The sequence below is a fragment of the Silurus aristotelis genome, assembly GCF_946808225.1.
Source record: "Silurus aristotelis genome assembly, chromosome: 12".
NCBI classification, from domain to species: Eukaryota; Metazoa; Chordata; class Actinopteri; order Siluriformes; family Siluridae; genus Silurus; species Silurus aristotelis.
The window spans coordinates 2,801,504-2,829,003 of NC_139585.1; the positions used below are offsets into that span (position 1 = coordinate 2,801,504).

The following is a 27,500-nucleotide window of genomic DNA, read 5'->3' on the forward strand; positions in this document are numbered from 1 at the left end:
GAGACTGTGTGAGGTGAAGAGAGTTTCTGATAGGGTGATGAACGTGAAGGTGGAAGTTGAAGGAATGATGATAAATGTCATCAGTGTTTATGATCCACAAGTGGGCTGTGAGATGGATGAGAAGAAAAAATTCTGGAGTGAATTAGATGAAGTGGTAGAAGGTGAACGTAGGAATGAAAGATTGGTGATTGGGGCAGATTTTAATGGGCATGTAGGTGAAGGGAACAGAGGTGATGAGGAGGTGATGGGTAGGTGAAGGGAACAGAGGTGATGAGGAGGTGATGGGTAGGTATGGTTTTAAGGAGAGGAATGTGGAAGGGCAGATGGTGGTAGATTTTGTTAAAAGGATGGAAATGGCAGTGGTGAACACGTATTTTAAGAAGGAGGATCATAGGGTGACGTATAAGAGTGGAGGAAGGTGCACACAGGTGGATTATGTTCTATGTAGGAGATGCAACCTGAAGGAGATTGGAGACTGTAAGGTGTTGGCAGGGGACAGTGTAGCTAGACAGCATCGGATGGTGGTCTGTAGGAAGAGAGTGAGGACTGAAAGAAGAATAAGATGGTGGAAACTGAAGGAGGAAGTCTGTAGTGTGAGGTTCAGGGAAGAGGTCAGACAGGAGCTCGGTGGTGTTGAAGAGGTGCTGGATGATTGGGGAACTACTGCAGGAGTGATAATGGAGACACTTAGAAAGGTACTTGTCTATCTGGAAATAGAAAGGAAGACAAAGAGACGTGGTGGTGGAATGAGGAAGTGTAGCAGGAGAAGGTTTATGGATGTGGTGAGGGAAGACATGCAGGTAGTTGGTGTGAAAGAGGCAGATGTAGAGGACAGAGGGGTATGGAGACGGATGGTCCGCTGTGGAGACCCCTAATAGGAGAAGCCGAAAAAAGAAGACGAGCACACCACTGTGTGAGACAGAGAAAGACTGTGTGAGAAACAGTGAGACAGAGGGAGAGACTGTAAAACAGAGATAGACTGTGTGAGAAACATTTAGACTGTGTGAGAGAGAGAGAGAGAGAGACCGTGTCAGAAAAGTGAGACAGAGAGAGAGACTGTGTGAGACAGAAAAAGAAACTTTGAAGACGGAGAGAGAGAGAGACTGTGTGAGAAACAGTGAGACAAAGGGAGAGACTGTGAAACAGAAAGAGACTGTGTGAGAAACATTTAGACTGTGAGATAGAGACTGTGAGACAGAGAAAAAGACTGTGAGACAGAGAGAAAGACTGTGTGAGAAACAGTGAGACTGTCTGAGACAGAGAATGAGATACATAATGTAGAGTTTTGTGTGTGTGAGGGAGACTGTGTTTACTTAAAAATTCCAGTGAGATTAAAGCTGGAATCTGGAGCGTCCTTGCTCTTATTAAACAGGTTCGGAGTGAAATACAGAGAGCTCTCGTGCAACACATACACACACACACATACATACACACACACACACCCCCACCACACACACATACATACACACACACACACACACACACACACCCCCACCACACACACATACATACACACACACACACCCCCACCACACACACATACATACACACACACACACACACACACACCCCCACCACATACACCACATACATACACACACACACACCCCCACCACACACACATACATACACACACACACACACACACACACACCCCCACCACATACACCACATACATACACACACACACACCCCCACCACATACACCACATACATACACACACACACACCCCCACCACACACACACACACACACCCCCACCACACACACACACACACACACACCCCCACCACACACACATACATACACACACACACACCCCCACCACACACACATACATACACACACACACACCCCCACCACACACACCCCCACCACATACACCACATACATACACACACACCCCCACCACATACATACATACACACACACCCCCACCACATACACACACACACACACACCCCCACCACATACACACACACACACACACACACACACACACAGGAGTTGAATATTTACCCCTAACTGCATGTGACAGTGTTTTAATGGACAACGAATTGCCAGCAATTACTCTTTATTTATTTATTTTTTATCCTTTTATCGTCCCATTTGATTTTGTGTAACTTCTGCAGAACAAGTTTATTCCTGTTTCTTCTCGGTTCCTGAAGTTCATAGGCAAGCTCGTCATGTTGAGGAACTGGAACATGCACCTGAAGCTCAAAGTAAAACCGAATAGGAAAACGGGAGTCCTGTAGGAATTATATTACGATATGCCTGGTTTGGCTAAAAGAATCGGGACACCTGACTTTTCTGCCCATATGTGGTTCCTCACCAAACTGTTACCACAAACTTGGAGGCACACAATTGTACAGGACGTCTTTGGATGTGGGAGCATGAAACTTTCCCTTCACTTGAACTAGGAGACCCAAAACCTGTTCCAGCATGACAATTGTGCACAAAACGGCTCCATGAAGATCTGCTTTACATGGGTGGAAGTGGAAGATCTTCTGACTGCACACCAGGTCTCCTCACCTCACCTACATTGTGTAGCAATGAATTTCCACCAAAGTCTAGTGGAACATCTTCCCAGAAGAGTAGAGCTTACAATAACCGTGAAAAAGGACTGAATGTGGACTGGGATGTTAAAAAAACAACAACACAATCTTATGGTCCCTGTGTCCAGCCACATTGATCATTTAGTGTATAATACTGGTGTGATCTAATTTAATGACGTAGCATCTTATTGTACAGAGGAGCTCTTTGTAATTATATAATATTAACGCCATGTGAGGTTAATCATCCCAGATTACATTTATGATTAATCGGACAAGACAAACAAAAATATTTGATGTTCTGCTTATTATAAATATATAAACGCAAATCAAAAGTATTTATGTATACAAGTGTACCGTATTTTTCGGACTATAAGCCGCTACTTTTTTCCTACCTTTTGAACCCCGCGGCCTAAACAATGAAGCGGCTGATTTATGAATATTTCCTGGGTTTTTCCCGGTTTCACAAACTTCAAGCCAAAAAACTGAACCCCATAACATTAGACCAATGAAATTTCCGAACGGAAACGAAAAAATGCACTTCACCTGTGTTCTGAGCTGCACGTCATCGGGAGAAAAACTTCCACCGGTGTTGATTTTTAAACGCATGACGATGCCAAAAGATAAACTCCTAAAAGAAATAGTTGTGAAAGGAAGGAGGAAGACAGTGAACAAGGACTTTCTTGGTCGGCTACTGTTTAGATACAAGCCGTCGTAACGCGTTGAGTCTGGGTGAAGGGAGAGCTCGCTAACTCCAGTTACAACAGAAATCATATAAGCACAGACAGGTTTCCAAAACTCGTGCTTTTTTATTTTTCTTGGCAACAGCGTTATGGGTTAGTCAAAGAAACTTAGAAATGAGCATCAGAAATAACAAGGACATATTCCTCGGTCTTGCACACATGCAGTAATACCGGCAAATGCGGCGGCAGGCTATTCCCAAAATACCGCTCTGCTCTTAAAGGAGCCACAACATATTTCACCTGTGACACCGTGTAACAGACACTGTCTTTACTTTTTCACTGTCATTAAAGCCTGTGCAAAGTTCATTAGTTTCAGTGTAGACACCTGCGGCTTATAGACAGGTGTGGCTTATTTATGTTCAAAATAAAAATCTTTGTCAAATTCAGTGCTTATACAAGGGTGCGCTTTATAGTCCGGTAATTACGGTACTTTAAAAATAATGCAAAAGACACATTGAGTTAAACCATCTTTAACTTTTAAAAGCTTATAGTGGCTTCTTGTTGAGTGCAACTGGGTTTTGCTGAGTTGTTTCTGTTAAAAACAAAAACAGCATTTGAGTTTACAAGGTGAAGCACTTTGTGCAAGTCAACATTTGTATTGTATTTAATGATAATTGAAGCAGATGGCAAGTTGACAGCCATGTTTAAAATAATCATATAAAATATAATGCATTGTTTTGACAATTCTTGTTGAAAAGAATACACAGACATTTTGATATATTTAATAATTAAATATGTGCATAAATTATATACACAAACAATGAAAAAGAGAACGGAACGGAGAAACGCAGCGAGCAAACAGGTTTTATTGAAAAAATAAAAAATATGCGTTGGTGTACAAATGCATAATCTTTCTGAAAACCACAACAGTGAGGAAAAATGCGTTTACTGCTGCTGTTACTTGCTGCTTTCAGCTTTAGTGTTTGTTCGCACCTGTTTATTTGAATTATCACGATGTGGTGATTTGTGGTGAGAGTAGTGAGCAGGTTGAGAAGATCCTGGAGAGGTGGAGATATGCGCTGGAGAGAAGGGGAATGAAACTCAGTAGGAGTAAGACAGAGTACATGTGTGTGAATGAGAGGGAGGGCAGTGGAGTGATGCGGTTGCAGGGAGAAGAGGTGGAGAAGGTGGAGGAGTTCAGGTACCTGGGGTCAACAGTGCAGAGTAATGGAGAGTGTGTTAGAGAAGTAAAGAAAAGAGTGCAGGCAGGGTGGAGTGGGTGGAGAAGAGTGATAGCAGGAGTGATTTGTGATAGAAGAGTATCTGTGAGAGTGAAAGGGAAAGTTTATAGGACTGTGGTGAGACCTGAGATGTTGTATGGATTAGAGACAGTGGCATTGAGTAAAAGACAGGAGGTGGAGCTGGAGGTAGCAGAGCTGAAGATGTTGAGATGTTTGTTGGGAGTGACGACGATGGACAGGATTAGAAATGAGTTTATTAGAGGGACAGTGCATGTAGGACGTTTTGGAAACAAGGTGAGGGAGGTGAGATTGAGATGGTTTGGACATATGCAGAGGAGGAACATGGGGTATATCAGTAGGAGAATGCTGAGGATGGAGCCACCAGGAAGGAGGAAAAGAGGAATACCAAGAAGGAGGATTATGGATGTGGTGAGGGAAGACATGCAGGTAGTTGGTGTGAAAGAGGCAGATGTAGAGGACAGGGGGGGTATGGAGACAGATGATCCGCATTGGCGCCCCCTAATGGGAGCAGCCGAAAGAAGAAGAAGTAGAAGATCACGATGTGGCGAGCGAACCGATCGCGCAACCTGACGTTCGCGAGTCCCGACAGAACAGATCCAGTGCGACTTTCCTGCAGTTATAAACAGTTTACACAATAACACTTCATTAAACTGCACTATTTACACATGATGAGGATTATAGAGTTTTTGCTCACCGTACTTTCATCCCACACAAGCGCTAATTTACATAACATATAGGTTGCAGTCTTCTTTGTTGTGTTTAATATAAAATAAATTGTTCCCAGGCTATGGGTGACTTTTCTTGCTGCCGCTTGACCCTGTGCTCTCCGCCAGTTTTGTCTTACCCTCACGCTAACCTGTAACTCGAGCAGCACAACTGATCGATAACGGCATTGACGTATTTCATTATCGAGTTTATTGATTAGTTGTTGCAGTCCTACTTTATTACATTTTAATAACTTAAATAAATACATTTATTTTAAAGATTGATAGTGTACAAATTTCATAGTTTTGTGTTGAAAAATCTTTTTTTTTATGAATTATAAATAAAAAAAAAGTAATTTTTATTGCTTTTAAAAATTGCATTAAATGTCAAAAGCATAAAAAAAATAAACTAGGAAAAAAAAGAAGCTGTTGTGTGTATTGGCGGGAAATTGTTTGCCAATCTGTAAAAATGGATCGTTCCTTGTATCGCAATATGATATTTCTGAAGTATCGTGCAAACCTTCTTTTAAATATTTAAGATTCAAGAAGATTTCAAATGAGAAAAGGATGCAAAAGTGAAGTGCGTGTGTACGGAAAAAGAAAGAGAAGAAGACATTATTTCGGTCCTGATGAGCGCAGCACTGCGTCCGAATGATTTCCAGAGTGCGAACACAGCGAAGTCTCTCTGCCATGCTGACGTCTGGGTTTCTGCTACGTGTCTGCTGTTAGGTACCCAGCTGCTTCGCCTCACCTCGCTCCTCAGCGGGCTTCATCAGAGCGTCAGGTGATGGTATCTCTCTGGAGGATAGCGCACGTTCAGGTGCACACGCTGATGGGGCTGGAATGCGCTTTATTTTTAAACTGATGTGTGTAAACAGGGTATGCATGGGTATTTATAGAGCACCACCAGATTCTGTGATTGTGGTTCATAACACTGCTCCTGTAGACAAAGCCAGCTCCATGAAGATACGCTTTCCATGGGTTGGAGTTGAAGGTCTGCTGCTATAGAGCTCCAACCCTCTCCTGCATGATTACCTGACTTTACGTACACCCTGGTGTCTAAACGAATCGCCACAAAATCTAGTGGAGCATCTTCCCAGTAGAATGAAGGTTAAAACAGGGGATGGAGACTCCATGTGGAATAACGTTCAAAAACCTATAGCCAATCTGTGCAGGTATACAGTATATTGTATAAAGTAGCGTGTTGATGCGATAGTGTTTTGTCTTCTTGCCCCACCCTCAGCTTTGTTTCTTCTCGGCGTGCGTGGGAAAGTCGTGATGTTTGCTCTGTAAGCAGCTGTAATATTTGCTGTTTTTGTTTACTGGACCACATCAAATATTATCCAAGCCTCGTAAAAACAACAACTCCACCTTCAGTCTATAATCTGCCCCTGGTGCTGTGGAGTGGAACCGAGGCATTTGGATTGCGTTCTGTGTTATTACAGCACCTTCAGCTGCTCCTGCAATAGCTTAGCTTATTTAATTATACACACACACACACACAGACACACACACACACACACACACACACACACACACACACACACAGTGTACATGTACAGAGCCAATGAAATGCAGTAAGCATCTAATCTGAAAGACTTAAGTGTCTTATTTATAATAAATAACAGTAGATAAATAGAGTATGAGGTTGATATCTACAGGGATGATGGTGATTAATGTACAGAAGGTGCAGTAGGTAATAATATATGGTGTAATAATATACAATATACTGTGTAAGGATTATGCATATACATTATAGTATAGTTATGTACAAGTATAAATTATACGGTATATACAGTATAGATATGGGTGGAATGTACAGTAGTGCACCGATAAACGTGAGTTCTGAATGGTGCAAAAATGTGTAGTGGAGAAGCAGTGCAAAATACAAAGTGACCATGCAGTGTTGACATTGTGTGATGATCAGCCGTTTCATTGCAGTAACAGCCACAGAAAAAACGCTAGTCTGTTTGTTCGGCTCTGAGGCACCTGAAGCTTCCGCCCCAATAGGAGAAGTATGAATAGTCCTTGGTCGGGGTGAGAGGTATCTTTGATGATACTCCTCACACTTTGCGGTTAGCGTTTCTTGTGAATGTTGTTAAAGTTGGGTAGCTACGGGATTCATTTGGCGGTTTTCACCACCCTCTAAAGATCTTTCCGTTCTGAAGCAGTGCAACTGCTGTACCACACTGAGATGCAGTTAGTGAAGATGCTCTCAATGATCAGGGTTGAAGAGTTCAGAGACCAGGTGAGATCCTCAGAGATGTGGACTCCAATGAACTTAAAGCTGGGCTCGTTTTCATCCACAATGATCTCTTGTGTCTTCTTGGTGTTGAGTTTCAGGTTATTGTCCTCACACCATGCTACTGGGTGCTGAATCTCCTCCCTGTAAGCCGTCTCATCGTTACCTCTGATCAGGCCTACCACCGTGGTGTCATCTGCGAACTTAACGATGCTAGTTGAGGCATAAGCAGGTACACAGTCATGGGAAAATTGAGAATAGGAGAGGGTACAGTACACATCCCTGAGGATCCCCAGTGCTGAGGGTGAGACTGGAGGAGATGACCGTGTTCAGTCGGACAGACTGTGGTCTATTCATAAGGAAGTCCAGGGTCCTGTTGCAGAGATGTGTGCTGATGTCAAGCTGTTTCAGCTCCAAGATTAGCTTGGAGGGGCTAACGGTGTTAAAAGCTGATGTCCAGGTGGGTCAGGGCAGAATGAAGTACCGTAGAAATGGTGTCTTCGGTTGACCTATGCAGGCGATATGCAAATTGGTATGGGTCCAGATTTGGTGGCGGACAGGCTTTAAGATGGGTGAGGACCAGTCTTTGTGATGACAGGGATGAGCACAACGGGACAAAAGTCACCAAGTTCTGTTGCAACAGAGGGTTTTGGCACTTGAAGCAGGTGGGGACAGTGGCCTTTGGCTTTGCAGATTCCCCTCCTCAGATTGGCTCAGGCGACGCTGTAGGCATCCCAGTCTCCAGGCCTAAAGGCTGTGTTGCGTGCTTTGAGCAAAAGACTGTAAGCTAGATTTAACAGTCCTGATTGTGGGTTTCACACGTGTGACGACTGGAGATGACTTAGGCAGCAGGGACAACGAGAGATGGTCCGATTGTCCAAGGTGGGGGAGGGGTATAACTCGCTATGGACAAATTATGATAAACAAAATAAGTAGCTTCACCTCTCATATCTTCTGTTACGAGTAGTTCTTTTGTCACGTGACTCCTATAATTATTGTAACAATGTCAAGATCAGACTAAAAGAAAGATGATCTTTTGCATGGTGTAGCGTCTATAGGAGTCGAACGACGGAAGAGTCTAGAAGAGTAGAGAAATTAACTACTCGATTCTGTTTCCTGTACATGATCTACAGAGAATTTGCGACGCTTTAAACACGCGCGTTTTTGTAGAAAAATAAATCACGCTTTGAGACTCTTCTGAGTCACGTTACAGACTCAGATCTGTACCGGAAATTTATTTTGATATAAACACAATTTTTTTTGGTCAAATTTTTAGTGATATTTATAGTAAACCGATTAAATTGGCCCAATTGAAAAATTGTATGGAAGTGTGTTGTTTACATTTAATATTTAATTGTCATTATAACGTTGGCGATGAGTGTGTGTGTGTGTGTGTGTGTGTGTGTGTGTGTGTGTGTGTGTGCGCGAGCGCGTGTACACAATGACAAATCTATCCGTAACTCGGGACCTGAAAAGAACTACTGAAGCACAGACGGAGGAGAACAGCGAGAGTTCAGCATCAGCACATATTTAGAAATCAGCAAATTTTTTTTTCCAGCCTGAAGGAAAAAGCCACAAGAGAACAACGTGATGAGAACATTCCTTTCTCTCTCACTCTCTTTCTCTCTCGCTCTGTTTTTCTCCTCCACATTAATCACGCCTGACTTCGTACGGCTCCAGCGTCTCAGCTTTATTTTAGCCTCACGCTCGCTTTACTCGCCACGCAGGAAGTATTTACCGACACGGCTCCCGTAATGCACTCTTATCGATTGAACAAAAAGCTCAGATGAAGTGGTGATTCGTGCTCGATTTCCGCTCGCAAAGTATCACGCCTACTTTAGAACGAGTGGACAAAGGTTGTGGACACCTGAGCATAAGTTGATGTGCTTTATGAACATCCCATTCCACATTTAGACCCAATTTGCTGTTATAATTTTCTGTCCCTACTCTTCTGGGAAGATGTTCCTCTAGATTTTGTGGAGGTTCTTTCAGACACAGGGGTGTTCGTAAAGTCAGGTACTGATGCAGGAGGCCTGGGGTCCTCACAGCGCTCACATTTAGCTCTATAGCAGGAGATCTTCCACTCCAACTCATGTATCTTCATGGAGCTGGTTTTGCTTGCATGCGTTGAACAATTTTGGGTCTCCTAGTTCAAGTCATGAACCACATATGGCTCCAAGCGTCAGGTGTCCCAATACGTTTGGCTTAAGCGTGTACTTAAGAAAATGCTTTACGGGGATCTCCGACCCCAACGTCAGCTCACCTACATCAGTACCTGACTGAACATCTTCCCAGAAGTGTCGGGACTGAACATTCTAACAGCAAATGGAGTCTGAATGTGGAATTTAATGTGGATGTAAAAAAAAAAACAAAAAAAAAACAAAGCGCATCTTATGCTTAGGTGTCCACAAATCCTTTGCCCAAATATTCACATGTTCCAACGTAGGCGTGAACTTTAGGGTAAAAGGGTTTGGCGAAGAACCACAGATGGTTGGAAAGGTTTGGGTGTCCGAATACTTTTGGCCATGAATGGGAATTAAGAATAAACAGAAACTTAAAAGGCTTTAACAAAGTGCTTTCCTATAAAAATGGAGTTTTTTTTTCTAGAGCATTTAGAGAAATGTATCGGTGCTAAAACGAATCGTGAAGGAGGAGGAGCTCTGGTCCCCCATCACATGATCAAGTCAAGTCAAGTTTATTTGTATAGCGCTTTTCACAACAGACATTGTCTCAAAGCAGCTTTACAGAAAACAACAGTGAAGGTGAATGGTGTGCGTTTGTCCCTGATGAGCAGCCGTGGCGACAGTGGCAAGGAAAAACTCCCTTAGATGATATGAGGAAGAAACCTTGAGAGGAACCAGACTCAAAGGGGAACCCATCCTCATATGGGTGACATCAAGAGTTTGGTCATAAATCTTTCAACAATACAGAAAAATTTGTGATCATCATAGATCCAGCATCAGCTTCTCCATGCCAGGGCCTTTAAACACTCGGCATCTACTTCTCCATGATCATCCATAGGTCCATAATCTTCACGAGGTGGGACGTGACTGGAGCTGGCCAAACCTCCGGAAGCCTCGGGATGGGGAGAGAAAGAGAAGCAGTGGAGAGGAATTAGCGTAGCTGCTGTTCATGATATTAACAGCACAAGTTGATAATGTGCATGTGATCAGATGTTCTGGAGCACAAGGTTATGATGTGATGTGTGTGATGTGTGTTATGTGTAGGCTTTGCTAAAAAGATATGTTTTTAATCTACACTTAAACTGGGAGAGTGTATCTGAACCCCGAACACTGTCAGGAAGACTATTCCAGAGTTTAGGAGCTAAATGTGAAAATGCTCTACCGCCTTTAGTGGACTTTGCTATTCTAGGAACTACTAGAAGCCCAGAGTTTTGAGATCTCAGGGAGCGTGACGGATTGTAGCGTGTTAAGAGACTGGATAGATACATGGGAGCCAAACCATTTAGTGCTTTATAAGTGAGTAGCAGTAGTTTGTAGTCTATTCGAAACTTAATAGGAAGCCAATGTAGGGACGATAAGATTGGGGTTATATGATCGTATTTTCTTGACCTAGTAAGAACTCTTGCTGCTGCATTCTGAACTAACTGAAGCTTGTTTATTAATGATGCAGGACATCCACCTAGTAATGCATTACAGTAGTCTATTCTAGAGGTCATAAACGCATGGACGAGCTTCTCTGCATCAGATATAGATAACATATTTCTTAGCTTAGAAATATTTCTAAGGTGAAAGAAGGCTGTTTTTGTAACTTGATTGATGTGATTTTTAAAAGATAAGTTGCTGTCTAAAATAACTCCCAGGTCTTTTACCGTTGAACTAGTAGTTACAGAACAACCGTCTAAATGCAGGCTGAGATGCTGGAGCTTCTGTGTACTATTTTTTGGGCCGATGAGCAAAATCTCCGTTTTATCAGAATTTAATAGCAGAAAGTTATGGGTCATCCAATCTCTTATTTCTTCAACACGCTCAGTTATGCGAGCTAATTGAGCTGTATCGCCTGGTTTGGATGAAATATATAGCTGGGTATCATCAGCATAACAATGGAAGCTAATTCCATGCCTTCTAATAATATTTCCTAATGGAAGCATGTATATTGTAAAAAGCAGGGGTCCTAGAACTGACCCTTGTGGCATGCCATAATTTACTAGCATTATCCTGGATAGCTCTCCATTTAAATCTACGAAATGGTAACGATTGGACAGGTAGGATTTAAACCAGCTTAATGCCTGTCCCTGAATACCGATGTAATTCTGTAAGCGATCGAGGAGAAGATCATGATCTATAGTGTTGAACGCAGCACTAAAATCTAGTAAAACTAATAGGGAGATGTAGCCTTGGTCTGAAGCTAAAAACAGGTCGTTAGTGATTTTAACTAGAGCAGTTTCTGTGCTATGATGGGGCCTAAAACCTGACTGAAACTCTTCAAAGATATTGTTCTCCTGCAAGTGGTTACATAACTGGGCAGCGACAATCTTTTCTAAAATCTTAGACATAAATGGGAGATTTGAAATGGTTCTGTAATTCGATAGCGTGCTTGGATCCAGATTAGGTTTTTTAATGAGGGGCTTAATAACTGCTAACTTGAGGGATTTAGGGACATGACCTAACGATAGTGAGGAGTTAATAATATTGAGAAGAGGCTCACCAGCTGTATATAACACTTCCTTCAGTAGTTTAGTGGGAATTGGATCTAACTGACATGTTGTTGACATGATCCCATAGGAATTCCCAACAAGCCAAGTAAAAAGGTACTGAAGCTCATCTTGGCACAGCTCGGCTAAATTGAGAGCGATGTCCATTCAGTGAGAGAATGTCTCATTGTGTGGACCACGGACTGTGTGTGTATGTGTGTGAGAGAAAGTAAGAGAGAGATAAAGAAGAGAGAGTCTGAGTCACTTACTATAACAGGGTCTATTGTTTTCGTAAGAAAGCGCCGTGTTCATCGACATCCAGAGCTGCAAGAGTTTCTCTCTTACTTCCTGATGCCAATCAAATCAACAACAGCGACCAAACCGACCGAGATGGTGGTCCAGTACTTCATTACCCACTATACACAGTTCAAGACGCCGGTAGCACCAATCTGCCACTCTTGGGCCCTCGAGCAAGGCCCTTAACACTCTCTGCTCCGGGAGGGTTATGAGCTGGCATATGTGGAAATCTTGTTTTCTCTTGTTTGTTGCTCAGAAAGAATAAAAATCCGTTTTCACTTTTTCCTCCCTTCAATATTGAATAAAAAAGACGTAACCCACACCTTCATTCCAATAAACGTACTCTGATCTCAGCTCTTTACTCTGTACCAGTCTGATATCAGAGAGACTCGTCTTTCCTCTGATTATGTTGCTCCGCTTCGTATCGTATTATTCATGTTATTCATCATATTATTATTGGATGTTGGGGTGGATGTTAGATTGGCTGCTAGATTGGATGCTTGATGTTTGATTGGATGCTGGATGTTGGATGGAATGTTAGATTGGCTGCTAGATTGGATGCTGGATATTGGATTGGCTGCTCGATTGGATGTTGGATTGGCTCCTAGATTGGTTGCTGGATGTTGGATTGGCTGCTAGATTGGATGCTGGATGTTGGATAGAATGTTAGATAGGCTCCTAAATTGGATGCTGGATATTGGATTAGCTGCTAGATTGGATGCTGGATGTTGGATAGAATGTTAGATAGGCTCCTAAATTGGATGCTGGATATTGGATTAGCTGCTAGATTGGATGCTGGATGTTGGATAGAATGTTAGATAGGCTCCTAAATTGGATGCTGGATATTGGATTAGCTGCTAGATTAGATGCTGGATTGGATGCAAGATTGGATGCTGGATGTTGGATTGGATGTTGGATTGGATGCTGGAATATGGGACACTTTAGGGCATTGATAGTATGTAGAGTTGTGATATTGCGATTATTACTACATCATGCGAATAAACGAGAGAAATAAATGTCACTTTCTGTTGTTTGTGGCTCAGAAACAATAAAAACTATTTTCTACTTTTCCTGCATTCAGTATTTAATAAAAAAGGGAAGGAAGTCGTCTCAATTGGTGGAGTTCACCACATATTCCTCATGACTCTGAAGTGAAGGCGCGTCAGTTGAGTAGTTGTAGTGTGAGGAACGAGCATAAAGCTACAGATCTGCTGTGTGTGTGTGTGTGTGTGTGTGTGTGTGTGTGTGTGTGTGTGTGTGTGTGTGTGTGTGTGTATAGAATACAGGTTCTCCCACAGTGTGTGTAGGAGAATGGAACTCAGACCTGCATCTATTATTCACACAGAGTTCTCCTACATCACTACTGATTACATGCAAAATCGTAGAACTTTTCATCTTTTTCTCGAGTAGAAATGTAACTGAAGGAGTTATGAAAGGTATGAAAGAGAGAGCACAGAAGCTCAAATATTAATTTCTGGATTTATTTTCCATCTTTCTCCTTCTATGTTACTGCACTACGCTATATTGCCAAAAGTATCAGGACTGTGGGAACAAAGTTGAAGATGCACAGTTGTATAGGACTTTGGATGCAGGTGCATGAAATTTTGCCTTCACTTGAACTAGGAGACCCAAAACCTGTTCACAATGTGGGTTGGAGTGAAAGATCTCCTGCTGTAGAGCTATAAACCGTATTGAACATGAATGAATGTGACTTCAGCCCAGGCCTCCTCACCTTCTCACCTACATCAGAACCTGATTTTACTAACTGTTAGTGTTTATTCCCTGCGTTATGGATTAATGAGGTTGAGCTGAACATCTGTGATTAAAAAGAAACCGCATGTGAGGCTCAGCGCTTGCCTTGCCTCATCTTGCTAAGTGTGTAAGCGGTAAGGGAAGGGGGTGTGTGTGTGTGTGTGAGAGAGACACACACACACACACACACACACACACACACACTGCAGTGCAACCCAACTCCAGATCCTATAAATGGATACTTGCATCAGTTCAGACGTGCTGATGTTTGTCCCATATGGAGCACAGCTGAAACCGACCTCTTCCAGTAAGCAGTGTGTGAAATACTGTTTTGATCTCAGAACAAATCTGAAGCTACACTGTGTGGCCAAACGTTTGTGGACACCTGAATGCTATGTGCTTCTTTTTGAACATCACATTCCACATTTAGTCTCCATTGTCTGTTATAATGAGCTCCACTCTTCTGGGCAGATGTTCCTCCAGAGATTTGTGAAGATTCATTCAGCTACAAGTGTGTTAGTAAAGTCAGGTACTAATGAAGGCGAGGAGGCCTTGGGGTGCAGTCAGTGATCATGTTCAGGAGATCTTCCACGTCAACCCATGGAAAGCAGATCTTCATGCGAGCTGGCTTTGTGCACAGGAGCATAGCCATGCTGGAACAGGTTTTGTGTCTTCTAGTTCAAGTGAAGGGGAAATTTCATGCTACAGCATCCAAAGACGTCCGATACAGTTGTGCCTGATATTTTGTGTTAAAAGTTTGAGGAAGAACAGCATGTTTGAGAAAGTCTGTATGAAGATCTGCTTTCCATGCGATGGAGTAAAAAATCTCCTGCTATTGAGCTCCAAATCTATTAAACACCTTTGAGATAAATTGGAACACTGGCTGCACCCCAGGCAATCTAGTAGAACATCTTCCCAGAAAGAGTGGAGCTCATTATAACAGCAAATAGGAACTCCATGTGGAATAGGATGTCCTAAAAGAACAATCCAAACCTATAGGCAGGTGTCCACAAACCTTTGGCCACACAGTGTTCCTGTACGGTTTCCTACCTTCGGTTTTTATTACGTTAGAAAATCCAGTGCATTTCCTGATTTCAATGAGATGATGTATCTCACAGGTGTATCATTGGTGGTGTGGTGTTCACCTGAACCTGATGTTTCACTTCCACTTTCACCCCTTTCTTTTCTCCTGAAGATGCTCTATTAGGCCTCGTTAGCCTGCTATGAGCCTCGTCTCATTACATATTCATCACTGAGTATTGTTCAGTTTCTTCTGCTCTCCTCGTGTATCATTTCTCTCTGAGGAGGAATCAGATTACAGCGTTGAGAGAAATGGACTAAGAGGAAGGAGTTCAAGCAGGACGACGTTGTAAGATGATTATTCATGACATTACGAGCTCACGAAAGAATCCAGTGTTCAGTCAACTGGGTTTTACATCATATGATTTATTGATAAAATACTTTTACTCCACATAATTCACCTCTTTAAATAGTACTGTGATTTGAAGAAAAAAAAGAAAGAAAGAAAGAAATGGAGAAGAAAGAAAGAAAGAAATAGAAATGAAGAAGAAAAGAAATAGAGAAAGAAGAAAAGAAATTAGGAGAGAGGAAAAAAGAAGGAAAGAAAATAAATGAGAGAAAAAATAAAAGAAATAAGAAAAAAATGGAGAAAGAAAAGAAATTGAGAAAGAAGGAAATAAAAGAAAGAGAGAAAATGGAGAGAAAAAAATTGAGAAAGAAAAAAAATAAATTAATTGCTAGAAAAGAAAGTTCTTTAAAAAAAGAGAAAAAAAGGAGCGCTATAAACAGAAAAAGTACAGAAAAAAGAAAAGAAATGGAGAGAGAAGGAAAGAAAAAAATTGAGAGAAAGAAATTGAGTAAGAAAGAAAAGAAATGAAGTAAGAGAGAGAAGAAATGAAGAAGTAGAAAGAGAAGATGAAAATGTAAGAAAGAAATGGGAAATAAGAAAGAAAAAAAAAAAAAAAAAAAAAAAGTGAAAGCCATAATATCGTGCCCCTGAGCACAGAGGTTTTAAGGGCCTTGCTCAAGGGCCCCTCGAGAGTGGAAGCTTGGTGATAGAGGAACAGAAGAGTGGAGGTTATGATGACAGTAAAGGGGGACTACATGTGGAATGGGATGTCCAAAAAGAAGTGCATCTCAATCGAATGGTCAGGTTTCCACAAACCTTTAACCAGTTCTAGTGTTTCATTAACAGGGAGGAACTAAAGAGGAACCGTACAGAAGCAGCAGGGGTGGAAGTTATCTGCGAGTTCTACTGTAATAATGTGGATTCTTGTTTCCATTGTTATCTCCTTCATGCCCACTCACACACACTGTATGAAGAGCATGTAGTATGGAGCAGTCTCAGACTGTCACAGTCGCTGTGGAGAAAGTCGCTGTTCTTCAGCTGCGTAAGAACAATGAGCTCGTTCACGCTCGGAGTTCTACCGTAACCTTCCTCACAAACCTCTTCAGAACAGGATTCGCCGCTCAGGCTTCTGAATGCGTGCCAAATTCAAATAAGGAGGAATAGGACAGTGTGTAAACCACCCCTCCTCCCTCCTTTCTCTCAGATCTGATTTACAGTAGGGCCTCTCGTCCTCTTGCTTTTCAGTCTGGTGTCTTCTCTCTGAGTGATTTACGCCGGGCGATATTTCACATCGCATGATGAATCGATCGCTTCGACTCGGGTTCCCACCGCTCCCACTTCAGCCTCAGCCTCAAAGCGCTTAAGGAAACTTGTGGAAGGAGGGATGTGGTACAAGGTCACGTCAGGGACCGGATCTGTACGGGGCGGATCTGAGGGTTTTACCGGATGATTGCTGCTTTGACTGTGAAAGTACAGAACCCACTGGATCTCGGTGTCATTACCATAAGATTCAAGAATCAAAGGTTCGTTTCTTGGCATGAAAAATATGAACATTCGTATTGCCAAAGCATAAAACATTCAGACACATAACAACGCAAATAAGAGTCAAAAATTTACTAAAAACGATATATTTGAAAATAAAATAAAGTTAAGGAAAAAAAAGGAAAAAATTTCCAGGATCTGTCTGTGAGATTCCTGATTTCTGGTTACCATATTTTTCAGACTATAAGCTGCTACTTTTTCCCCACACTTTCAACCCCACAGCTTAAACAATGAAGCGGCTAATTTATGGATTTTTCCTGTGTTTTTCCCGATTATACAAACTTCAAGCCAAAAAACTGAACCCCAGAACATTAGACCAATGAAATTGTGGAACGGGTTCAGGTGAACCAATGAAACTCTTTATATTAAATCAGATGTGCTCCCACTGAATCGGGCCGCACCACATCATAAATATGGATGATGTTCCTCTGACGTTTGACCTGCCGCTCACTCGGACTGTCAACAGGAAATGTGAATCATTCGTCACGCTGAAAACAACCGAGCATGAAAACACACTTCACCTGTGTTCTGAGCTGCACTGCATCGGGAGAAAAGATTCACCGATGGTGATTTTTAAACCCACGACGATGCCAAAAGATAAACTCTCGAGAGAAATAGTTGTGAAAGGAAGGAGGAAGACAGTGAACAATGACTTTCTTGGTAGGCTACTGTTTAGATACAAGCCGTGTAACAGACACTGTCTTTCATTAAAGCCTGTGTAAAGTTCATTAGTTTCAGTGTAGGAACCTGCGGCTTATAGACAGGTGCGGTTTATATACAGGTGCAGATTATTTATGTTAAAAATAAACAGTAAAATTCAGTGGGTGTGGCTTATATTTGGGTGCGTTCAATAGTCCGGAAATTACAGTAGTTTATTTTTTATTAATTCTGCAGCTATCAATTATTTTAGTAATCGAGTAATCCGATAAGAACTCCCTTTTCTTTCAACACTACATATACAGGTGAAAATGAGTCTCTTGTGTCTCTTAAAATGCACAAGTCATTTGTTTCCTTTTTAGAAAAATTTACATTTTATTGCTTGACTTGCAATCTGTGAAAATGTGACCTTTTTTGTGCATTAACAGTCCTATTACCTCAAAATACAAATATTTAAATAAAAACTAAAAATTATAAATAAAAATATAAAATTCCATTTTTAAATTCCTTTCCTCAATAATTTTTGTATTTAAATTACTCGAGGAATCGTTTCAGCACTAATATTTCTAACAGTGTGTTACATGTTACGCGTTACATACTGTTATTTATTTATTTATTTATTAAAAAAAAAAAAAAAAAAAAAAAAAACTACTACATGTTTATTTTCAGAGCTAACAAGCTTAGCGAGCGGATTAGCGTGACGATGCTGTGGTAATCTTCGGGTAATCTTCAATTGGCTAATTATATTCACTTCTCTTTACTATCTCTTTTAAATATTCAAATGAGGTCCAACCAGTTGGATTTCATTGGACTAATTAGGCAAGTACAGTCCCTTCTTCTTCAATCATTGAGTGAGAAATAAGTGGTCAGGAGGTACTATTGAACAGCGTGGTGTTCCTGGAGGACTCGGCTGTGTCTCTACAACCTGTCGAGAACAATGGGCATGACTAAAGATCTCAGAGAAGCAATTCTTGTGGCTCATCATTTGGTAGGGGGTTATAAGGCCGTTTCCTAACTAATTGAAATTCAGCATTCTACAGTGATAAATTTATTTGTTTTTTTTACAAATGAAGATTGTTTCAGAAATGAGCAAGCAAATTCAGTCCAAGATCGGAATGTTTAATGTTTAAAGATACTCACCAGTCACTTTTTAGGAACAGCTAAAAAAAACCACGTACGTGCAGTTCTTTATTAATTAGATTGTGATCGTCCGGCTGCAGCACAACGCATAACATTTTGCAGATGCTGTTCAAGAGCTTCAGTTTGCATTCATATCAAACATCAGAATGATGGTTTATACATGGTTGGTATCATGATGTGGCTGTTGGTAGCAGATGGACTGGTTTGGGTTCGTGCTGATCTCAGTTTGGGATTTTGACCCACATGAGTCTCAAGTTTACACAGAATGATGGGAAAAACAAAAACCATTTATTAAGCAATAGTTCTCGAGAGATTAACAGTTTCTGACCTATTCAAACCCTAAATTCTTAAAAATAATTATAATTTCTTATCGTGGCACATCCTAAGTGTTTTATTCCTCTTTCGATGTCAACAATTTTCCAACGATTGCAATTAAATTTTTTTGTATCCATTTCTAGTTACATTTAATCAAAAGAACTGCTTCCAGGGTTCACCTGCATTTAATAGCAGCTATAAACAGAAGTTCCCTTAGCAGCCTTTCCTTTTTATATACCTACAAGCAAAACACACACACACACACACACACACACACACACACACACTAATACTAATAATAAACACACGTGACTTTAATGCAGTCTAATAGGAAGTTTTGTCCTGAACACACCCTGTGTTTTACCTGAGACCAGCGCACACCTGGCGCACCAGGCTCTTTCTCTCTTACTCACCCACACACACACACACACACTGTACACACACACTGTACACGTGGGTTTTCAAATTGGGACATTTGCATAGTGTTGTGTTTTAAACCCTATGATTTGTACTCCCAATTGCAGACAGACAGACACACACACACACACACACACACACACACACACACACACACACACACACACACACACTTAAAATAGAAGAAATAGAATAGTATACACTGCATTATAAAAGCGGTGTGTAAACCCTGACAGCTGTTCTGATGTGATGTGAAAGCGCTCCTCAGGAACACCTTCTCCGTTCCTCTGGCAGCAGCAGGACTCTGGAATTCCTGAACTCCGAATCCGTGCAGGCTTCCAGCAGCAGGAATGTTTCCTGCATGACGCCGTGGAAAACCGATTTCGTTTAGGAACCGACTTTACTTTCATCTGACGCAATGACGCCACCTAGTGCTGTTAACACATTTATATACACACACACACACACACACACACAAAAGTATGTCTTTTTCTCAAAATATTGTGACTTTATTCTTGTAATTTCTACTTTATTCTAATAATCAATGCAATAATAACAATAATAGTTTTTTTTTTTTTACACACACACACACACACACACACACACACACACACACACACAAACACACACATTTACATTTAAATTCACTCAGATGCCATTCAGGTCCTTTGTTTGAAGTCTGTCAGTAGTTACATCCAGAAACTGGTTCATTTGGACCACATCAGTTTAAACTCTGCTGAAAGAGAAGTTCATTCCACCATTTATGAATAGAAATAAGTGTTGAAGTATATCTTCCTTGTAGCCTGAGATATGGAGGGATGAGTGGAGCAGCGGTAGAGGATGGAGGGATGATGAGTGGAGAAGTGGTAGAGGATGAAGAAATGAGTGGACGAGTGGTAAAGAAAATGGGGAGGATGAAGGGATGAGTGGAGGAGTGGTAAATGAAGGGATGAGTGGTGGAGTGGTAAATGAAGGGATGAGTGGAGGAGTGGTAAATAAAGGGATGAGTGGTGGAGTGGTAAATGAAGGGATGAGTGGTGGAGTGGTAAATGAAGGGATGAGTGGTGGAGTGGTAAATGAAGGGATGAGTGGTGGAGTGGTAAATGATTAAGGGATGAGTGGTGGAGTGGTAAATGAAGGGATGAGTGGGGGAGTGGTAAATGAAGGGATAAGTGGGGGAGTGGTAAATGAAGGGATGAGTGGAGGAGTGGTAAATGAAGGGATGAGTGGAGGAGTGGTAAATGAAGAGATGAGTGGAGGAGTGGTAAATGAAGAGATGAGTGGAGGAGTGGTAAATGAAGGGATGAGTGGAGGAGTGGTAAATGAAGAGATGAGTAGAGGAGTGGTAAATGAAGGGATGAGTGGAGGAGTGGTAAATGAAGGGATGAGTGGAGGAGTGGTAAATGAAGGGATGAGTGGAGGAGTGGTAAATGAAGAGATGAGTGGAGGAGTGGTAAATGAAGGGATGAGTGAAGGAGTGGTAAATGAAGGGATGAGTGGTGGAGTGGTAAATGAAGGGATGAGTGGTGGAGTGGTAAATGAAGGGATGAGTGGAGGAGTGGTAAATGAAGGGATGAGTGGAGGAGTGGTAAATGATTAAGGGATGAGTGGAGGAGTGGTAAATGATTAAGGGATGAGTGGTGGAGTGGTAAATGATTAAGGGATGAGTGGTGGAGTGGTAAATGATTAAGGGATGAGTGGTGGAGTGGTAAATGATTAAGGGATGAGTGGTGGAGTGGTAAATGATTAAGGGATGAGTGGTGGAGTGGTAAATGAAGGGATGAGTGGAGGAGTGGTAAATGAAGGGATGAGTGGAGGAGTGGTAAATGAAGGGATGAGTGGAGGAGTGGTAAATGAAGGGATGAGTGGGGGAGTGGTAAATGATGAAGGGATGAGTGGGGGAGTGGTAAATGATGAAGGGATGAGTGGGGGAGTGGTAAATGAAGGGATGAGTGGGGGAGTGGTAAATGATTAAGGGATGAGTGGTGGAGTGGTAAATGATTAAGGGATGAGTGGGGGAGTGGTAAATGAAGGGATGAGTGGGGGAGTGGTAAATGATTAAGGGATGAGTGGTGGAGTGGTAAATGATTAAGGGATGAGTGGTGGAGTGGTAAATGATTAAGGGATGAGTGGTGGAGTGGTAAATGATTAAGGGATGAGTGGTGGAGTGGTAAATGATTAAGGGATGAGTGGTGGAGTGGTAAATGATTAAGGGATGAGTGGTGGAGTGGTAAATGATGAAGGGATGAGTGGTGGAGTGGTAAATGATGAAGGGATGAGTGGGGGAGTGGTAAATGATGAAGGGATGAGTGGGGGAGTGGTAAATGATGAAGGGATGAGTGGGGGAGTGGTAAATGATGAAGGGATGAGTGGGGGAGTGGTAAATGATGAAGGGATGAGTGGGGGAGTGGTAAATGATGAAGGGATGAGTGGGGGAGTGGTAAATGATGAAGGGATGAGTGGGGGAGTGGTAAATGATGAAGGGATGAGTGGGGGAGTGGTAAATGATGAAGGGATGAGTGAAGGAGTGGTAAATGAAGGGATGAGTGAAGGAGTGGTAAATGAAGGGATGAGTGGTGGAGTGGTAAATGAAGGGATGAGTGGTGGAGTGGTAAATGAAGGGATGAGTGGTGGAGTGGTAAATGAAGGGATGAGTGGAGGAGTGGTAAATGAAGGGATGAGTGGTGGAGTGGTAAATGAAGGGATGAGTGGAGGAGTGGTAAATGAAGGGATGAGTGGAGGAGTGGTAAATGAAGGGATGAGTGGAGGAGTGGTAAATGAAGGGATGAGTGGAGGAGTGGTAAATGAAGGGATGAGTGAAGGAGTGGTAAATGAAGGGATGAGTGAAGGAGTGGTATGAAGGCTGAAAGAGTTCACGTGTTTTGGTGTGCGAGATTTAATGCCGTGTAGTAGTAATGTGCGATTACACCGGCAGGGGGCAGCAAAGCTCTGCAGAACACTAAACGATGCGATGCGTGGAAATAAAACGCGTTTTTTTTTATAATCAGGTGTTTTCGTTTTTCCTTTTGCTTTTCTCCACATCTAAAACCTACCTCTTCATTTCTTCATCCCTCCGTGTTTTTTTCATTTGTTCCTCCTGGTCAGTGATTACAGGTCTTCAGGGCGATATAAAGCCGTCAGGTGCTTTTGGTGTCGTGGCTCCGGCCCTGGCACTTGGATCCGAAGTCCTGGATTGAAAGAAAAGAAAAAAAAAAGGAATTTAATCGGGAAAATTTTTATACGGCCAACGAGTCCTTCTCTGTCCTGCTCCAAGATCCGTACGCTCTTGCATCATGTCCAGAGCTCAGATATTTAACATCCTATCTGTCTTTCTACACCAAACGTTTTATTAATTACAATCAATGCGTTATAATTATTAAATAAAATAAATATAAAACCTTCCATTCATTTACTTGAAGGAATCTGTAAAGGTGCACATGTACACTGTACAGTCAGAGGTTTGCAGACACCTGACCGTAAGATTGCTACGTTCTTTTAGAACATCCCAGTCCACATTTAATCTCCATTTACTCTTATAATAAGATCCATTCTTCTGGGAAGATGTTCCTCTTAATTTTGTGGAGGTTTATGAAGATTGATTCCACTCCAACCCATTTGTCATGCAGCAGGTTTTAGTCTCCTAGTTCAAGTGAAGGGAAAATTTATTTTTAAGAAAATAGTTAAAGGTTATTATAATTAGAAATGACGCTTCTTCTGAATCCCTGCATTTCTCTTTTACTGTAAAAAATTCATTATTTATTTATGTAATTTTACATTTAGTAAAAATGTATTTTAATATTTACTTTTTTATCCATTTATGGTTCAATATTTAATATAATCATCTGCAAAAGAGGTTCAGCTCTCGAGCAAATACACAATTTATTATTTATCGATCTGTTTGTTTTATTTAAACTGCATTAATGTTTAATACATTTTTTGTTTGGGTTTTTTTTTCTTCTTTCGTATAAATGAATCGATTGATTATAAATTGCATATTTGATGATTTGTACATTTTATTTTCTTTGTTTTATTTCATTTTTTTTCTTTCATGTTTTATTTATTGATTTTTAGTATTTTTACCTTTTCATCATTATATTATTATTAATTATTTAATTATATATTATAATTTTTTTTATCATTTTTGTTAAATAATTAATTATTTATATTATGTTTTATTTTTACCTTAAATTATTTAAATAAATCATTTTTTTTGTTGTTGCTTATATTCATTATAGCATAGAATTTTATTTATATTTACTTTTTTTACTTTATTATTTCTTTATTTGTATTTTTTATTTTATCATTTAGTATTGTTTTATTTATTTATTTATTTTATTTTGTTTGTATTTTTATTTAATTTGTATTTGTACTTTATTTATTTATTACATTTATTTGTTGTCTGTGAAACGTGTTTCGGTTCTCATTTCGTGTGTGTGTGTGTGTGTGTGTGTGTGTGTGTGTGTGTGTGTGTTTTAGGATAGTCCATGTCATGTCCTGGGTCTCCAGCTTTCTCCTGAGGGAAGTCAATGTCCGATCCCTTGTCTGAATCGCCCGCATCGCCGTGGTAACCGTGATCATGCCGGCCCTCGCTACAGTTCCGGGTCCTGACACAGGTACAGAAACTCACCATTGAAGAGACGTTACACCAGATCTTCATCGATCTTCTGTCTGCTGAAAGCGTAGATGTTCTACAAGGGAACCTGTGGTCACTTCTGCTGTTCTCCAGCTCGGGGTGGTTCTTTACAGGGCCGGAAAAAAACACGCACAATCATTTAAACTGAAATGAAGTAACCTGAGTGGAAACGTAGTAAATGTGTTGGTGTTTGTTGTTGAAGATGTAGAAGTGCTACAGGTTTACTCTCTAAACCTCCCATATTTATTATACTGTCGGGCCAAAAGTATTGGGACACGCAACTTTTTCAGCCATATGTGGTTCTTCGCCAAGCTGTTACCCAATACTCACACAGTTATTCTCTCTCTCTCTCTCTCTCTCTCTCTCTCTCTCTCTCAATCTATCTATCTCTCTCCTTATCTTATTATATCTTTCTCTACACCCTCTTTATCACTTTTTATCTATCCTTCTCTCTTTCTATATATCTCACCCCCTATTTCCTTTTTTTCTGTCTGTCTTTACTCCTTTATCTCTCTCTTTATCCATTTCTCTCACTCTGTCTAAGCCTCTCTCTCTCTATCTGTCTGTATGTATGTATGTATGTATGTATGTATGTGTATGTGTCTTTTTTAAAGCTTTATGTAAAAACCAGGTCTGTGGATTCATTAAGTTTAGGTGTGTGTGTGTTTGTGTTTGTGTTTTTTCGTGCACTGGTTATGGTCAACACAATGCTGCCACCACCGCGCTTCACACGTCTTCTCAGGTAGATGATCAGTGTTTGGTTTCTCACAAACGTAGAAAACATTTGTGAGGTCTTCTGGTCTCCGTGTTTGATGAGTCCAAACCTGTACTTTTTTTAGTTCTTGGCACAAAGATCTACATCAGTCCTTTGGAAAAACTGATTCTATAAATCCCAGCGCTGTCGAGTGTCCAGGATTTCTTCCGTCTGAGCTGTGGATCTCTCGTGGATCTCTCGTGGATCTCTCGTGGAGTTACCCTTGGCCTTCATCTTTCCATGCGTTTACTTTAGCATTGTGGAGAGGACTTAGCAGTATTGTGTGTGTGTGTGTGTGTGTGTGTGTGTGTGTGTGTGTGTGTGTGTGTGTGTTTTAAAACTCTCAGCTGGATATTGGATGTAATAATAGTCTCCAGGATCCACACTGGAGTTCCCATCTTTCTTCTTCTGGCCTCCATCCCACTGATTCTCTTTCTCAGCTCTTTCTGAAAGCAGTTTTTAATAAGTGATGGTGATCTATTGAAAAGTAAAACCTAGTCGGGATATAAAAGCCTGACTGATGAGTGTCTGGTTGCCGTGAGACGTGCGGTGCGGTCGTCTCACGTTCGCCGCGCTCCAACACAATCGTTTTACTCCACACGATCTTAACGGAACCATCTGGAAGCCCAGCAAACCACCAGCCAGCCTGATAGATTAGACCTGTAGCATACCATGCATAGTGTGTGTGTGTGTGTGTGTGTGTGTGTGTGTGCACGGATGGATGTTGTGGAGGTCGTATAAATGCTCGATATTTAGGAATATCTCATTCAAACCTCGCAAAGTTACACATTTTTATTAATTATGCGAATGAGAATTGGGGGGGTGGTCACATTTCATGAATATGCAAATGGGAATGAGAAAATGCGCAAAAATTCATGAATATGCGAGTGAGAATGGGGAAAAATGGCCAAAGATTTTAAAATATGCAAATTCAAACACGAAAAATTAAACATCCAGTGAATCACAATCACGTCGATGTAACAACCTGCTGTTTACAATGACCATAACAACAAAATGAAAAAAGAACCTATGACCTTATGTGGATGCGATAATATGCTATTAGTGTGCAAAGAGCATCAACCTTTACAAGCTGATGATGCCTGGGCATTCAACACACTTTCTTTTTTCAAACTTCTATCCCATCTTTCTACGTAAGAAACAGGCTGGGCATTGGCAAAAGTGCTGGCAGCGATCACTCCTTTTATTTCTACATCAGCTACAATGACCTGTTTCTATTAAAATGTCCTTCATCTCTTCTTCATAACCGTCTGCGCTGAAACCGCACCCTCGCCGGCAACTTTGCTGCACAGTCCCCAGGGCCGGTATCCCCTTTGTTCGCAAGAGCAACAAACCAATAGAAGAAAACCAGTTGTCAAAATACAGAAAGTGATTGACAGCACCATGAATAACTTCAGCTGGAGCTCCAGGATCAATTTTCCCTGCAAATATGTCGAGTGACTGCACCAGGCCTTTCATATCACAAAGATTACGGCTTCTTGGGGATGCATTGCTTTAGATCAGATCTGCCTTCGAATGGCACCATTTGCTCATCAATATCGGCAACATTCGATTTTGAAGGGGACCCTAAAATATTCGGAGCAGTGAATCAATCATTAGCCTGATTTTTGAAAAGATTAAGAATTTCAATCGCTGTTGGCTGCCATTTTGCTGTCGTGATTAAACTGAATGAATCTTTTCCTTTCTTCCCTTCTTTCTCAGGACCTTCAAATGAGCCACCTGCGCTACTCCACTTTCATAGTGTTCATTCTCATATTATTCATATATTTATTTATTATTCATTATTCTCATATATTATGTAGCGAAGACGCGACAAAGCGAAATCTGCAAATGACTTAAATACGATCTTTGATATGTATTAAATATGCATTAACTGGCATTGGAGGGATACAACCGAACTCCAAAAATACTTTCGTTACAGTCGTCTACAACGGGATAACTGAGGGAAAGTCATCAAACAAACATCTCGCTGTAAACGAAGAGCTATTGAAAGATTTTTGACTATACATGATATGCATATTGGGACAGATGCATGACTTGGGGGTAAATTAATGATGGCATTACAAAAGGGGCGGAGTCGAGTTTTTCCTGAGGGCTCGGAGCTAAAATGGAGAATTCTCAATTAAAGAAATTTGTTGTGTGTTGAAGAAATATTGATAAGTATAGTTTTCTAAGACACACACACACACACACACACACACACACACACACACACACACACACATATGGTGGGTTAACACTTCTCTGTACATGCCAGGAAATTGGGATTTAATTGTTGAACCCAAGCAAAACGTTGATCAAGGAGAGCTGCCATCACGTTATTTTCTTTTCCTTCTTCTTCCCCCTCTCATTTAAGCGCTTCATTAGTTCATCCCTCAGTCTTTCTGTCTTGTGTGTGTGTGTGTGTGTGTGTGTGTGTGTGTGTGTGTGTGTGTGTGTGTGTGTGTGTGTGTGTGTGTGTGTGAGTGAGAGAGAGAGCCCTGAAGCCGCTTGTGTTTCCTGCCGGCTG

At 41.2% G+C, this 27,500-nt stretch overlaps 1 protein-coding gene across 2 annotated transcripts in view; it reads left to right on the plus strand.

The window, feature by feature from the left end:
- Positions 1 to 27,500, plus strand: part of mpp7a (MAGUK p55 scaffold protein 7a) — a 105,996-nt gene that overhangs the window by 2,292 nt on the left and 76,204 nt on the right. For both annotated transcript variants that reach the window (XM_083557496.1, XM_083557497.1), the window contains exon 2: positions 24,063 to 24,199. In XM_083557496.1, the coding sequence (XP_083413622.1) occupies positions 24,163 to 24,199 (37 nt within the window). In that variant the 5' untranslated portion in view covers positions 24,063 to 24,162. The remainder of the gene's footprint in view (positions 1 to 24,062; positions 24,200 to 27,500) is intronic.